Genomic DNA, 16,547 nt, shown 5'->3' with positions numbered 1-16,547 from the left:
TTAAATAATTAATTGTTTTGACATGAGATATAAAAATAAATATTTATAATTAATTAAGTTTTATATAAAAGATTTCGTAAAAAGAAAAAAAGAAGAGAGTTTTAATATAATTCTAAGAGATAATATAATTCTCATAAAAACAACTTTAGTCTCCCTTTTCCAAAGAAACTCTCAAACACTTAGATTCTTTGTTATTTCTCACATTTTTGAATGGATAAAGTTAACGAATATTTGTAACTTATGAAAGTTCAATAATACTTTCCAACGATGAGACTATTTTTTAAATTTTTAAAAAAACTATTATTAAAATTATTTAAACCACACGTACTAATGATTAAATAAAGGGTTGTGAACACATTTTACATTTTAAAATTTAAAGGAATAATATATATGTATAAAAAGCATGCAGTAAAATAAAATGAATATTAAAGGAAACCATAGAATTGAGGATTATTATATAAAATGCTATGTGTGATTGGTTGTTTTATCAACTTCTGAATGAGTCCTATAATGTTGACACACGTGACTATCCATGTGACTTAGCACGTATATTTTGTTTTTTTTTTTAAATTAAAATATCATTTTAGTTTCTATACTTTACAATAATCTCTATATTTTTAATAAATTTTAAATTTAATTTCTAAATACTTCTTTATTTTCTTGTCTATAGTATTTTTATTGTAAATTTTGAAAATATATTCACACACTAGTTTTTATTGAACCAAATTATTATTATTATTTAATAAAATTCAATAAACAATAATTTGAATTGGATTAAATTGGGAGATACAAATTGGATGTTGAAAAATAGTGGAATTAAAATTGAACAAACTTCGATGTATAATTATTAAATAAATAGTGTTGTTGTTATGATTGTTTTCAAATATAGCATGAAATTATGTAATGACGGCTCTCTCTTTTGCAATATATGATGTCACACAATATGTTCTAGTAAGTAGAGAGCAACAACAATAAAAATAACAATCGTATAGCTAATTAATTCACTAGGACACCCTTAGGTTACGACCCTCATATGTGAGACTTACTCTCTTCAAGATTTAGGTGTTCTTCCTAAGTGAGTAGAACTTCTTCTATCTTGACATATATCTTTCCTATCCTACACATGTGAACTCCCTTCACGAGCATGACTTAGGCTTCCCCAAAGTTGATGAGAACTTCTTTCTCAATAAAATGAGCCTTACATTATCCCCTGAAACAATCGCATATAGATTGGTTTTATAGAAATCTCTTCGACAAACCATTTACACGAATAATAACCACATGGGCCGACGAAAATGAAAATGCAAGATCCATAATCTCTAAAAATATTTACATAATATTGTAAATATGAAAAGAAATTACATGCAAGATCCACAATTCAAAAATTTTACTTTTATAATGAAAACAGATAAACGTAAATATTTTGTTATATTTAAAAAAATATATTTTAATTAAGCATTGAAAAAGCAACAATATTATTTAATTAATTTATTTATTGGGAAAGAGGAAAGCACTTACGTAGAATTAAAAATTCACCAAAATGCGTTGAAAACAAAAAGCACACATTGACCGATTAATTCATTTGAATACTCAACAAAACCTCTTTCCGCACATCATCACTAACATTTCTGTGCTTGAATCTTTCACGCCCTCACTCACTGCCTCGCCCCTCATCTCTTACTCTTAATCAAAACCTTTTTCTTTTCTTTTCTTTTTCTAACCTCAACCCCCCAAAACTTTATGTAAATTAAAATCTATAGTCTTAAATTGTGGTTACCCAAATCAATTTACAACTCCTTTTTAACGTAGAAATTTATGAATCCATACAACCGACTCTTAAAATGAACATCAAAATTAAATAATTGAGAGTTAGACCTAAAGGAAACTAAATTGAGTAATTTCGAAAATAATTTTGACTTTTTAACCTTTTAAAAAATAATATATAAATAAACTATATTCAAAATCTAGAATTCAACTAAAGCAACCATAGATAGCCTCCAAATTCTTTTGTCTTCTAAAACTTACTATTTAGATCAATAAAAGACATGTTAGTAATTAATTTTATGATTTGAAAATTTCATTTATACTAAAATAAATATCTAAGTTAACTAAGATAAGATTCATAAACCCACTGTTTGTTGCACATTGTGATAGTGTGTTAATTTAGGTATAATATGTGCTGAATCTTTGACATTATAAGAATGTTGTGTGTCCATGCAGAAAAGTCATAAACATACAGCGGTGTGGAAATGGTAATGAAGAGGACCCTCTTAGTTGTTTTTTTCAATAATGATAATATTGATAACTAAAATTATGTTGCTTTTTTCTTCCCATTTTGAAGAGTCGCTTTTCTTATATATATATATATATATAATTTTCTTTGGTCATTACCAATAAATTGATTTATTCATACCAAATAAATATAAGAAAAAAAATATCTAAAACTCAATCTTATAAGTTTCTCACAGATTTTATAACGACTTTTTCCTCGTTTACTAAGCTAATTAACATCGTCTTGTTATCAAAGTAAGCTTAGCTTAATGAGTTGTGATTGAAAGATTCGATCTCTCCTTTACATTACAAAATTAAGCTAAGTTATTTTTGGTTGTTTAGGAAAACGAGTGATCTTCCTTCCATCAATCTTAAATTTCGTTTTTATATGGACTCATTATTGATTTTTTTTAAAAAAAATTGTTATAATAAGTTTTTAAAAATATAAGCTGATATATTTATTTTAATTCCTATTTTTGGTTTTTGGTGTTGTGCTCTATTTTTGGTGTCAAGTACGTAAGTTGTACACAAAATCAACTATCATCGTAAGTACTCCCTAAATATATATTTAACATTTAAGATATCTTTTTCAAAGAAAAGAAAATAAAACATTTAATATATCAAAATGACTAAATTAGAAAGAAAAGAAAGGCTTTTAAAATTAAATTTGCATCAGCCTCATATCATTTTTTCGTAGCCCAAAGAAAATTCAAGCATTTTCAAAACTTCTCCATCCTTTATTTTTTTGTGGGAATTTATATTTTTAGTTAACGTCGGTGAAGGTATCGTTTTCTTTTTTCTTAACGCAATTAAAGTTATACGTCAGTTAAGAAACTTACATTATGGAAAGATCGTAAGTAAATAAGTAGGAGAGAAAGAGAGACAATATTCATTTAGAAACCTAACTTCCATTGGTTAATTTTGTATATAATATTATTGAATAAAGTTAACTTGATTTAGATTCATAGTGAATTGCATTATATATAATAGACTCGAAGAATACATTGAAAGACGAAGATAATATATATATGTATATGTATAAGGACAAAAATATAATTTAGTTAGAAATAATAAACTATAATTTTCTTTAACACAACGTGACAAGTACATGCAACAAAAATGCATGTGCAAAATTGGGAATACTCTAAAATGAATCACAAGGCAACATTAATATGTTATGTGGTTGAACAATAAAGTATACAGCAGATTATAAGAGAGAATTAAAAGATTGATGTTACTCATATATCAATTTTAATTGGAGACTACAAGAACTAACACATAAGTTTCCTCAATCAACTATATGTTATAATAAAGGTAGTTAGAAGTCTATTGACTTTAACAAATATATGATTGTTGGGAATGATCAATACTTAATTATATTAAAATGGGCTTGTCATAGAATTAGTTCTTTATTTAATTTTAGATTTGAAAATGTTTTCCTTTAGGATTCTAAAAAATTGTTTGCCTCATTTCTTGAAGAGGGAAGTTTTGTTTTCTTTCATGGTTTATTATTATATTTAGGTTTCTACTCATTTCAATTTTTCTCTGACGAGTATACATACGATTAGGGTATCGTATTAATTTTGAAGTTCTCAACAATCAACAAGAAAAGATTTAACATTGTGAAGTCATGGATAGTTGTTCAAGATAGTGATCATTCTACAACACAATAACAAAATTCATTCGACGTACTCCTTGTTTATACGATACTAATTAACATAAGATCTTATATAAAAGTAGTATCTCATTGTTGCGGAGATATACGAAAAAAGTTATATATTATTTTACGTACGGTTATACTCCATGGTCACAACAAGAATGTTATATAAGAAAATGATATATGTTTGACTTTAGTCATATGGCTATCTCATTCATATTAATTATCTTAAGACTTTGGCTTCCACACTTTCATCAAGAGAATAGTATTATATATCATATTATGTAAGAAAAAAAGAGTCTAGAATTAGTTGTTAGGATTATTATAGAGCCTACACCCTTCAAATAAATTCCATTTATGCCTAAAATATAAAGTCAAAATAGACTAAGTTCAAAGTATAGCTAGGGAGGGACACCGTACAAAAACGAATGCGATGTTCAATACTCAAACTCTTCTTGATTCAATAAGTTACACCGTACTATATACAATAGTCTTGATCAAGAAAGATTTAGATGGTACGGTCAAAAAGTGAGCTTAATGCAGTAGTATTAGCACAACCTCTATCGTGTTTGATAGACGACCAAGTTTTCGTTTTTTAAGTCGTACGTTTTTTGTTTCTCCGTGGTCAAAATTTTGCAATTTTCTAAAGATTTAACATTTTATATATTTTTTTTGTTGTTAAAAAGGGTTAGAAACATAGCATGTGGTGTTATAAAATGAATTGTTTTCTAAAATTGAAATATCTACTACGTAATCTAATATAAATTATATAATGTTTCAAAATGATCATTATATACAATTTTAATAAAACATAAAAATAAATAAATATCATATTGTTAACTAATATTTAACGACATCTATTTATATGACATATAAGTATAGTATCAAACACATTTTAAATAATTGTTTAAATTTAGAATCCAATTTTTGAATCTACTATAGTCTAAAAATAAGAAATACAACTATGTTGGCATTGATTTAATTCCTTTTTCAAATTGTCGACCGAATGATAAATTACTATTTCATTTCTTACATTTTAAAGTTTTTTCTTCTTTTATTAAAGGAATTAATCATAGTAACTTATCTACAAAGATCTTTTAATCCATAACATATTATATGATTCTTCTCCTTTTTGATGTAATTGGATTCTTTCGTTGAAATCTCTCAAACATTTTAATCCTACTAATTAAAGATGATTTATTTTGTTGTCAATTCAAAAAACAAACGTTGTTACAACGTTACACACGGACTCAAGTAGCATATTGATATGTCATATCAAAAATAAAGAAAGCTTGTTCAAATGAATTTAGAAGAAAAGAAAAAGAAAAGGAATAGCCCATATCCTCCATAGCTACCTCTAATCTATGCCCTATATTGACATATATATTGCTCATACCCACTCAATATGGAGAAGATATACCCTTAATTAGATTGATGGTATATAATATCAACATCATTTAAAGTATGATGTGAATTTCATAATAAACTATATGACTACTTGTAAAATGGGAATAATGTAAACGTATCATTATTGCGATATAAAATTTAAAAGAACAAACAAAAGTAAAAAACGATCACATTTTTTCAAAACTAAGACATTGAAATAATAGATATCATTTAATAATTATGAGAAGAAAATAGAATAATTAAGATGTACAAAAATAGAATAATCTTAAAAATTCAATCCGTAGAATAAAATTTTAACTTAGGGAATTTGTAACATCCTTATTATATAGATCTATTTTCGTCTTAAACTTTGGATTACATTTACAACAATTGAAATATGAACTTAATTATTGTAAATTTTAGAATTTGAATTTGATCAAGTTTTTTTTCATCCATAGTAATTCGGATGATAAGAGAAAAATTGGGTTTGACATTATTACTTACTGATTGGTAGTGAATAATTGAAATAGATACTAAAAACTTAGGGGAAAATTTCAAATTTGGTTGTGGAGAAAGCATCACCATCGACAAATCGCGGCTGACCCACTTTAATGTACTGCTCCATCAATTGCCAGTCAAGCAATCCTTATCTTCACGCGGCGGAGCAAAGCTACGGGTTATTCATTCCCATGCCGAAACTCATAATGTGGGTCCTTCTCTTCTCTCTAATCGATTCCACGCACTTCCTCCTCTGTTTTCACTCTTTTCCCTCTTCTCTTCTCTATCCGCCGACGATTCCCAAAACCCAACTCCTTGATTTTTTCTTACATTTTGAACAAACCCATCTACACAAATTAACCCACCATGAAAATTTATCTCCATTTCTTCCTCAAATCGAACACCCACGAAGCTTCTCAGCTCACCATTTCGACAAAGTCAAAAGGTAAACCCCCACCCTCCATTACTGTAAACCCCCACCCTCCATTACTTTATTTTGGTGAATACTTTTAAAACATGATACAATAGAATAGAACAAAATAAAGGAATGACAGGTCTATCATAATTGTCAAATGCCCATCATATTTATATTTATATATACACATATGGGAAATACATCTTCCATATAAGCAACAAGCAACTCATCCTGTAAAAGCCAACCAACTTTTTAAGTTTTTTTTTTCTTTCTTTCTTTCTTTTTTTCATTTTGATTTCTTCTTGGATTTTTGTTTATATTTATAATTCATCTGTAATTGTAAGAAAGCTGATTTGGGTTCTTTTAAAGATGAAGTTTGGGAAGGAGTTTTTGTCCCAAATGGTGCCGGAATGGCAAGATGCTTATTTGGATTACAATCATTTGAAAGCAATTTTGGCTGAAGTAAGTATATCTAAGCAGCCAAAAGGTTCAGATGTCTCGGGCAAGCTAAAGAGAAAGGTGTCTTTGTATAGAGCTTTTAGTGGGCTAACCGGAAGAAGGCATTCTCCAAGGAAGCAGGATGATGCTATCATTACAAACATAGTTCAAAATGGTTCTGAAGAGAGCTATCAGAGTATGTTCTTTATGTCATCTGATCGAGGAGGTGAAAATGAGGTGGTGTTCTTTAGGAGACTTGATGATGAATTCAATAAAGTGGTCAGGTTTTATAAGAAGAAAGTGGGGGAGTTGATGGAGGAGGCAGAGGAATTGAGCACACAGATGGATATTTTGATTGCTTTGAGGATAAAGGTGGAGAAACCAGATGTTGCTTTTGAAGATCTTGATGAACATGTTGATCTAGCAGGAAGTGCAGTCTCAACTGTTAATTCAACCAATGGAAGTGCTACAGGTAAGTTAACATTTTTGTTGTGAGATTGAAGACAAAATACCATAAATGTTTGAACAGTTAGAAAAGACATATTTAATTATGAATGCAATGTTTTGTGAAGTTATTATCAAGCGCAAGAAAATTTTGATTTTGTTTTTTACTTTCTAGATTGTGTTTTTGAAGGACGGTCGCGCTTGGAAACAACTCAGGAAGTTGAGATGGCAGACGATGCAACTTCAATAGGTGAAGTTATGGAAGTAAAAGAGCCAAAAAGTTGCTGCAACAAGGAGAGCAGAGGAGCATTTCAGACCATTCAAGAAAGACCAGCTTCGTTAGACTTGTTACCCCACGTACGGATTAATATCTCTCCCGAGACACCAGTTTCAACTTTAAAATACATGGTTGCAAGTTCCAAGGCTCGGTTATCATATAATAAGAAGGAATTGAGGAATTCAGAAGAACTGATGACTCGGGCCTTGATCGAATTCTACCAAAAGCTTCAAGTTCTCAAAGGCTACAGGTAATACTAATACATGAGTCTTGATATCACAGTGAAGATTGTATTTTTTCATTTGTTGAATTTGTCAACGTATAAACAACTTTATTCCTTATGGATATACAGCTTCTTAAATACATTGGCGGTTTCTAAGATCATGAAGAAGTATGATAAGGTACCCACAGCCTCCGATCTATTTACTTGAAATAAATTATTTTTTTCCTTGAAATAATTCTGAATCTCTGATTTTGTCAATACAGATAACATCGCGTAAAGCATCGAAGGCCTACTTAGAAATGGTGGATAAATCACCTCTTGGCAGCCCTACAGAGGTCCGTTACAATTCCTGAAATTTCACTGTGGTATTATTTGCCAATTCTTACCTGAAGGTCTTTCCTCTTCAAAATGTTTCTGTACTGACACAGGTCACAAGGCTCATAGAAAGTGTGGAAACTGCTTTCATTAAGCACTTCGCAAATGGCAACCGAAGAAGAGGAATGGACATTTTGAGAAGAAAAATCAGAAGGGAAAGACATGGAATTACATTTTTCTCAGGTAATAAGACTTGTTAGAGCAAAAGCTGATTTCTTTAAAGTTTGAGCTCATGGATTTTCCCAGAGTGTTTATTAGAAACATGAAGAAAATAATGATTGTTTTATTCTGTCTTACTAAAAAAAATTGAATTGAATATCTGCAGGTTTTTTCTTCGGCTGTGCTGTTGCACTTGTAGTGGCCATTGTTTTAGTTATACACCTAAGAGACGTCTTTGAGAGCAATGGAAGCAGCCAGTTCATGGATAACATATTTCCTCTATATAGGTAAATTTTAGGTGGCAATTTTGATGACTCGAGGAAATACCTGTAAAAAACAAAATCATTAGTAACTTTATTGCCATTTTAATGTCAATAAATTGTTGCCTTTTTAATGTACATATAAGTTGATATTCATGTTTACTTTTTCAGCCTTTTTGGTTTCATCATCTTGCACATGTTGATGTACTCTGGAAATATATACTTTTGGAGGCGTTACCGTATCAATTACTCATTTATGTTCGGCTTCAAACAAGGAACGGAGTTGGGTCACCGGGAGGTCTTTTTTCTTAGTTCAGGTCTTGCTGTGCTCACATTGGCTTGTGTTCTCTCACATATGGACATGGATATGGATCCGGAAACCAAGAGATTCAAAATTTTTACCGAGTCAATTCCTCTAGCTCTACTCATGGTAACCTCCACCATTCATTGTGCATGTTTCAAACATTTCTCTATTCATAACCTATTCGATTGTATTAAATGTTAAAGCCGTATCTAAACTGGAATCATTTTGCAGGCTGTTCTTCTTATAATATTTTGTCCTTTCGATATCATATTCCGTTCCAGCCGCTTCTTCCTTCTTCGTAGTACATTTCATTTGGTCTGTGCTCCGTTCTACAAGGTAGTCTTGGGTTGAGTATTTCACAAATATGTATGTCTACTTTTGAGCGAAAAAGCGTGTTATCAGTGCTAATTCAAGTTTGCATTTCGTGTTTAGGTTACACTTGAAGACTTTTTCTTGGCAGATCAACTTACCAGCCAGGTCTGACAGTAAGCTTCTTTAAGATTTATGTATGTTTCATTCTCCTGGGAAACTTTATACACCAAAGTTAATACAGTTACAATTTCACATCAGGTGCAAGCCTTCAGAAGTTTAGAATTCTATATTTGCTACTACGGGTGGGGTGACTTTCTACGAAGAACAAATACATGCGCTCAGAGCAACATTTTTGAAGCTTTCTACTTTGTTGTGGCAATTATTCCATATTGGATTCGTACTCTTCAGGTAATCAGCTGTTGTTTAAAAGATAAATTTCCCAATTTCTTCAATGTACCAATCATCAGAGCTAAAGTTGTTTAATGGTTGCAGTGCATTCGACGCTTGATCGAGGAGAAAGATGTAAGGCATGTGTTTAATGGACTGAAGTACTTCTCAACAGTTATCGCAGTTGCAATGAGAACAGGCAATGATTTGAATATGGGGATGACTTGGAGAACCTTAGCTATAGTTAGTTCTGTTATTGCAACAATTTCAGGCACGTATTGGGATATTGTATGTGACTGGGGTCTTCTGCGACGAAACTCGAGAAATCCATGGCTGAGAGACAAACTAGTGATATCCAACAATAGTGTCTACTTTGTGGCAATTGTAAGAATATTCTTGGTTTTCTTTTTATCTATTCTTATTTAGAAAGCAAAAGTAGCTTGGGGTAGGAAACTGTGGTACATCTTTTCTTAGCTATAATAATTATCTCTTGAATCTTGGATTATAGGTACTGAATATCTTGCTACGACTTGCTTGGATGCAATCGGTGTTGGGTTTTAGGGAAGCTCCATTCATCCATAGGCAAGCCTTAATTTCCATTGTTGCCGTGCTGGAGATTATTCGACGAGGAATCTGGAATTTCTTCAGGTATGTCCTAAGTTAATCTTCTGAAAGATTGTAAAGTATGATAAAAATGAAATTATGTAATCAAGTTCAACTAGTTTTTACGTTCTACAGTGTTAGTGCAAAGAAAAGGTTCTTACACTTAATAATTAATAGACGTTTGGATTTTGTACGCAACAGGATGGAGAATGAGCACCTAAACAATGTGGGAAAATACAGGGCATTCAACTCTGTGCCACTTCCTTTCGACTACGACGAGATGGCAAGATGAGGACTAGCCTGAGATATCGTCTCGACTTATTTTTTTATTCCTACATATGTCTTGTTTTCTTTACATTTTAGATCAAATGTAAAAAGAGAAATAGGGTTGGTCTATCCTGAGAAATTTGTAAAAAGAAAAAAAGAACAAGAAAAAGAAAGGTATATCGATACATTAATTGATATAACTTGATAATTCAAGTTCATTTTATATGAAGAATTACATCAGATGAACACATAATAACAGCTTTGTCAATTCTCCACACGTTTATAAAACAGAGTAACTTACTTTGGCCACCGGATTCGCATCATCCAATTGAATTCTATATACTGACTGTACAAAATTAGAAATCTCTCATTCAAATCTAATTTGTGTACAAAGTTGAAAGGTGAACTCTTGACAACAAGAAGTTATCAAAACTCAGTTACACAGAGGGAAAAAAAACTATTCATCATCGTCATCAACTTTAGGCAAAGAAGCTAAAGAGTTTGAGGGAGAGTTCTCATCTGTCACAGCACCAGTACTCTCATCATCCTGACCCTTAAAGAGAGAAGAAAACGACAAAGGATTATTGGTGGAACTTTCTTTCTGTAGACCACGAATGGCTGTCATCGCAGCAACAATGCTTCGATATAAATCCTCGCTTTCCTCCCGAAGATTCGAAGGTGTCTTGGCTGTAGTAATTTTAGAGTTATCAATTAGAGGGTTCGGATCAACTAGTAAGGCTGATGTTGATTCAATAACTTCTGCTTCCAGTGGAAAGAGTAGCTCAAGGTTTGCCTCGCATTGATGAACCAGGCTTGTGAGAAGTTCTGTAGTGAAGAAAGGTTGACGTACTACAAGTTGCATGTAAGGAAGACGCAACAGTTCGCCCGTACGTTTATCATACTTCTTCAAAATTTTTATCAGGCCTTGAGCAAAATATTAAAATAATTCAGTAAAACTGCTTGTGCTTGAGTTAGAACATGAACCAAAAAACAATCTAAGATGCACCAGGGACCAAAGTTCATGCAAGTATTCTAAAGTTGAACAATTTACAAGTCATAACATTCTTCTAAAGGAAAATGCATGATAATAATGATGTTGGTGATATGATATTTATACACATTGATCTATTGCTTTACCTCTGAAGTCATTTACCTGCAAAATTTAGGGAGCTATAGTTTTTCAGAAGCACCATTCCTCCATGAATGGCGACAAAGTCCTTACGAATATTCATCATTTCGTCACTGAATTCATTCTCTGATGTAAAAACACCTCCCCTGCTGCTCTTTTCCTTCACACGATCTATTCTTTCCTTTAGCTCCTGTGCCAATCGAACCCGAGTATCATTAGAGAGCAAGAACTGCCTGAAACCATTCTGATTTAGATATGAAATATAGCAGAATACAAATGCAAGGATTGAAATATTGTTAACTGTATAAATATCGGTAATCCAAATTTATGGATATATCGACAGATATTCCGAAGAAAATCACGGATATCATGGAAATTTATAAAAATATTGTGAATTTCTTAGTGAAATTTCAGGACTAGTTTACCTAAGTAATAAACTATGAATTTAAGCATATAAATGATTAATTAGAAGCCAAATATGGTTGATAATGGAATTATAAACAATAATGAAAACCGAAAAGATGATTAAGAACTGAATATTTCATTAATAGAGTCTAGGTCATACAAAATAAAAGTCAAATACAAGATTCAATAGTCAAAATATGATCTGAGAGGTACTAGCCCAACATTTGCATAATTTATCAGCTAATGATAATATTGTTCCCAAATCATGATATTAGACATAAAAAATGGCATAATAAGGATACAAAAATCTTAACATTAAACATATATAAGAAAATAAAACTCATAACAATTAACATAAATAAACATAGAAAGAAGAAATAGAGAAATCTACAAGTAAAGGAAACTTGAGAGAAAACTAGAGGGAAGCTTGAGAACTTGTGATTTGAGAGAAGTACGGGTTTGTGTTGCATTGGAAGAGGTGAAAACTTAATTTTTTTTTTTTCTGAGATGATGTGAAAGAAAAGGTTTCTATTACATTTAAGGTTAATATATGTTTCTTTTTTCAAATTCAATTTAACGAAAGTAAATCATATATTAGAAACTAAAAGAAGAATTTAGAATATGTTGATTTTCAATTTGGAATTTGAGGGTATGAAATATGTTGATTTTAGAAAGATTTATTCGGTATGGAAAAATGAATTATTTAAAAAAATGGAAAAGTCATAGAATATCCACTATATATCAGCCATGTGTCCACGTTTATTTGAACTCATCTTAATAATATTCATGAAAAGACATAGCAATGATATTTTGGATATACCGGTGATATTTCTCGACTTTTTAAGAAAAAGAGAAGTTACTCCCCAATATCTCTATTGGATACCTCCATTTAGAGGTATATCGGCGATATATCGCGATTTTTTTAACCTCGTAGAAATGGAATCAAAGTTTTTTTTTTTTTTTATATCCGTGACTCGTGAGTGTCAGGACCAGCTTACGTGCACTTCAACTAATCTCACGGGACACCCGCCTGACTCTACAACATTTGGATGTCAAGGAAACTCGTAGGAAATTAATAATTGAGACTATGTCTCCCTTTTTACCACTAAGCCAAACCATGATGGTTATTAAAAGCTACTCTATTCCAAATTCTAAGTCAACAAATACTTAGTATTTTGGGTTTAAAAGAACAAATATAAATAACTTCAGACTTAATGTTTCTTAAATTAATTATTTAGACAGAAAGACAATGACAAGTGTTATCTTTTGGTGCAAACATTACAGCAAACAAATGCCTATCCTAATATTTTGTTTCTATAAGAAACGACACTGCCTAACAAGATTTTAATTGAAGTTGTTCTTTCTCCCAGAAAAGAAAACAACCATTTTGGTCCTTGTAACTGTCCAATTTATGTCTTCTAACTTATTTAATTTGAAATCATGCTCGCATTCATGTGCTGGTTCATAGACTCAATACAACGTTATTAATTTGTTAAAATCAAAGGACCAAACCAATTGTTTTTTTTGTTGGGGGAAGGGGAATTTCTAGGATTAAAATAGACATTTAAAAAGTTAGAAGACTATAATGGAACAATATCTAAACCAAAGAAAGTTAAGGGAGACAGTTTAAAGTTGGGGTACCAACATAGGATTTAAAAACCAAAGAAAAAAAATCAAAATACCTTTTTCTAATATGCAAATTCCAAGAATTTGTTCCTGAAAACAATATCCAGAGAACATACTCAACCAAAGCCTGACAAGAAGAACTAAACATCACATGCTTGACATTCTAATGCTATATGAGAAAAGGAAAGATCTTAACGTGCAAAAGTTAAGTTGGGAAAATAAAATGTTGGGTACAAAAGATCAGAAAAAACCTTTGGAACAAAATGATACTTCATTTTATTAAATTTTCAATTATTTGCCAGAAGGGACTTGAAAAACTTGTACAAACTGTAGGATGCCAACAAAACGCATCAATACTATTGATAGCGTCCATCCATAAAACAGAGGTTACATTTTACCAACATAATCATCATATCTGAAAAAACAAATTAGAAATGCAGATGATGAAAAGCATTGGTTAAAGCACCCCATATAAGATGGATGGAAAAAAATGCACAAGGATCTAAAAAAACAGATATGCTACTTAAGAAGCGAGACATCATTTCAAATTGGTTTGAAGATAACCTTGATAAGGCAGGTAAACAAATTCTGGTACCCTTAACCATTAAAATTATATCGCCTGGGGAGAATGATCAATGAAGACATGATGAGCAGAGTGCATCCATTTGTGCTCAAAATTGGTATGCAATAGTACTCAAGAGGCAGAATGATGGCCATTTATTTGAATGTCCAATCTTGAAATATTTTATGACATAGTTTAGAAATTCAACAATTTACTCTGCCATGGCTAATCTATCCAGGGAGATGACAGCTTTAGTTGAATCACATCAATCATACACTCACAGTCCACAATCTCAACTAGACTGCAAACATGGACAGCAGTAGCACAATCCCTACTGTCATCCAAAACATCAGGACATGATACACACTCCACCACTTCAGTTAGGTTCCTAGATTTCATAACAATTTAGGAGAGATTGACCTTCACAAGCATGTTATTTAATTCCACCATGATTCAGGTCTCTTTTTAGGACGTCTTCCTCTTTCTGATACGTCTAGTTATCTAAATCAGTTTGTACACACCTTAAATTTGTTATATGGCACTTCGAACAACCAAGTACGTAGACCTAAATTGAGTTCATATTTAGCAATTAGCATATTTACATTAATTATGATTTTGACACTAGGATTTAGGGAAATGCGCTATATAAACTCTTTATCCTAGAGGTGTCACTACTCTGTAATTTTGAATTATTCTCTCTAATAATAAATGAATCTTTTTTCTGCATATAGACGCAGCTAACACATTGTTAATGAACCACATATATTTTTGTGTTGATTTTCTATTGTTTTATGTTTTATGTTTTTTTTTTAATTTCTTTTTTGATTCCTTAATACCTTGACTAATTCTCCGACTTTCTAACCTTGTACTATTTAGCTTTAAAAAGAACTAAGTTGTAGATTTTGTAGATTTAATGTTTAGTTAGGTGACTACCAAACGTTCTTGTACTAATCTCATAAGGCACCCTACAACACTTGACTGTCAAGAAACTTTTAGGATCTCCATATCCTAAGTAGGGGATACCTACACAAATGAGCAACAAACCAATCCAGGCTCAGAGACACCTAACTTTTTAAACCAGCCTTTAAGACAACCCTTTATGACATCTAACTTTTCAACCTGCCTTTATGACAAAACCCTTATCAAAGATCAAATAAAATCCTTCCAGCCTCTTCCAAGTGTCTTGTTTTATTCATCAGTCACTACTTACTAACTTAATTTACGTCAAATTAACATAAGACACACAGCTCTACTTACAATCTTCCTTAACACTCAAGATTATTCAATACCCCACAAAAAAAGCAATAGAACAGTAAAACCAAATTCAAAACACAGATTGTGCAAACATATTCATAAATCCAAGAAGAATGAGGAAAAGAAAGAAAGGGAAGAGTAAAAGAACCTGAAACCGAATAACAAACTCTTCCTCTTTATCAACATAAAAATCATTCAACTTTTCCAATTCTTCATTGAGAATCCTAACAAACCAATCTTGAAGATCAGCCAAAGAAGCAGCAGCAGTTTCACAGGGGGCAGCTTCGGTGAGATCGTCAAATGAAACAGGAGGGGGATGAAGGGGAGGAAGAAGAAAATTAAGAGAATGATTAGTGGGTATTGGATAAAGGGTAGAAGGGAGATTAGGGTAATGTTTGAGTAGCTTTTTAAGAGGCTTGTAACAGAGAAATTTGTCCCTCCATTCAGGGAGGGTTTGTTCTAAATGGGTCTTGAATTCCTTCCCAAACTTCATAGCCGGAAGCTCGAAAGATTGGAGTTGAAGATGAAGAAATGAAAAAACAAACGAATTTAGAGGGAATCAGAGGGGTAATCAATGGGGAAAGATGGAATTTTGGGAAGGAATGGAATGTGGATGGAGATGAAAAAGATGGAAGATAGAATAATAAAATTGTTTGTTGTACGAATTTCTTTGTCAGAATCCATTTATGTCTTTTCTTATTGTATTTTTATGAATTTATGTTCTTAATCTACAAATTAATGTTAATTTCCAATCTCAAACAAATTATCAAAATTTCTTCTTTTAATTATCTTATTCTATCCAAGTGTACGGCAATAGTATGTTTCGACACCTCTTGTCTCCCGAAAGTTGTCAGTTGAGCTAAACTCATGTTAGTAACATATTCATCTTTTTATCTTCACTATTTTAAAACTTAACAAATTTGTTTTATTATCATTACTTAATTAAATTTTTGTAAACATTAACTAAGTTATACTTTACAAAAACTAAGTCTCTATCCTTCAAATGTATCCTTAAACATTTTTTTTTCTAAATATCTCATCACCAAAGTACCCTAAACCTTTATTTTTCCATCAATCACTACGACATCTTATAATTTCAACCTAAAGAAAAATAAAGTTGCTTTGAAATAATTTCAATTTTTAAGATTTTCTTTTTCATTTTATATATTTAAAGTAATAAAAATTTGTCAAAAATCAGTAAAATAGATAAAATATTTACACTTTAAAAACAAAAACAACTAATAAATTTTGGAAATAATTTGTTTCTTTTTTATTAATTTTATAAAATTATTTGA

At 31.1% G+C, this 16,547-nt stretch overlaps 2 protein-coding genes across 4 annotated transcripts; one reads left to right on the top strand and one right to left on the bottom strand.

Moving 5' to 3' along the window:
* Window positions 1-5,967: 5,967 nt before the first annotated feature.
* Window positions 5,968-10,544, top strand: LOC101212473 (phosphate transporter PHO1 homolog 9). 2 transcript variants are annotated; one of them, XM_004141529.3, is made up of 14 exons: window positions 5,968-6,257; window positions 6,597-7,137; window positions 7,285-7,636; window positions 7,739-7,787; window positions 7,873-7,944; window positions 8,038-8,167; window positions 8,310-8,430; window positions 8,575-8,833; window positions 8,939-9,043; window positions 9,140-9,184; window positions 9,278-9,427; window positions 9,512-9,790; window positions 9,915-10,054; window positions 10,211-10,544. In XM_004141529.3, the coding sequence occupies exons 2-14, from the start codon at window positions 6,597-6,599 to the stop codon at window positions 10,299-10,301; spliced, it is 2,334 nt and encodes a 777-aa protein (XP_004141577.1). In that variant the 5' UTR covers window positions 5,968-6,257; the 3' UTR covers window positions 10,302-10,544. The 2 variants fall into 2 exon arrangements, with proteins under 2 accessions (XP_004141577.1, XP_031741137.1); XM_031885277.1 differs by having other exon boundaries at window positions 5,970-6,257; window positions 7,300-7,636.
* Window positions 10,537-15,916, bottom strand: LOC101212229 (SPX domain-containing protein 4). 2 transcript variants are annotated; one of them, XM_031885278.1, is made up of 3 exons: window positions 15,401-15,916; window positions 11,430-11,634; window positions 10,537-11,200 (listed from the first exon to the last, which is right to left on the bottom strand). In XM_031885278.1, the coding sequence occupies exons 1-3, from the start codon at window positions 15,743-15,745 to the stop codon at window positions 10,734-10,736; spliced, it is 1,017 nt and encodes a 338-aa protein (XP_031741138.1). In that variant the 5' UTR covers window positions 15,746-15,916; the 3' UTR covers window positions 10,537-10,733. The 2 variants fall into 2 exon arrangements, with proteins under 2 accessions (XP_031741138.1, XP_004141576.1); XM_004141528.3 differs by having other exon boundaries at window positions 11,430-11,595; window positions 15,401-15,913.
* Window positions 15,917-16,547: the final 631 nt, after the last annotated feature.

Source organism: Cucumis sativus, chromosome 5, assembly GCF_000004075.3.
Source record: "Cucumis sativus cultivar 9930 chromosome 5, Cucumber_9930_V3, whole genome shotgun sequence".
NCBI classification, from domain to species: Eukaryota; Viridiplantae; Streptophyta; class Magnoliopsida; order Cucurbitales; family Cucurbitaceae; genus Cucumis; species Cucumis sativus.
Note: the sequence above shows the minus strand (reverse complement) of the source record. Positions and strands in the feature narration are given on the sequence as shown.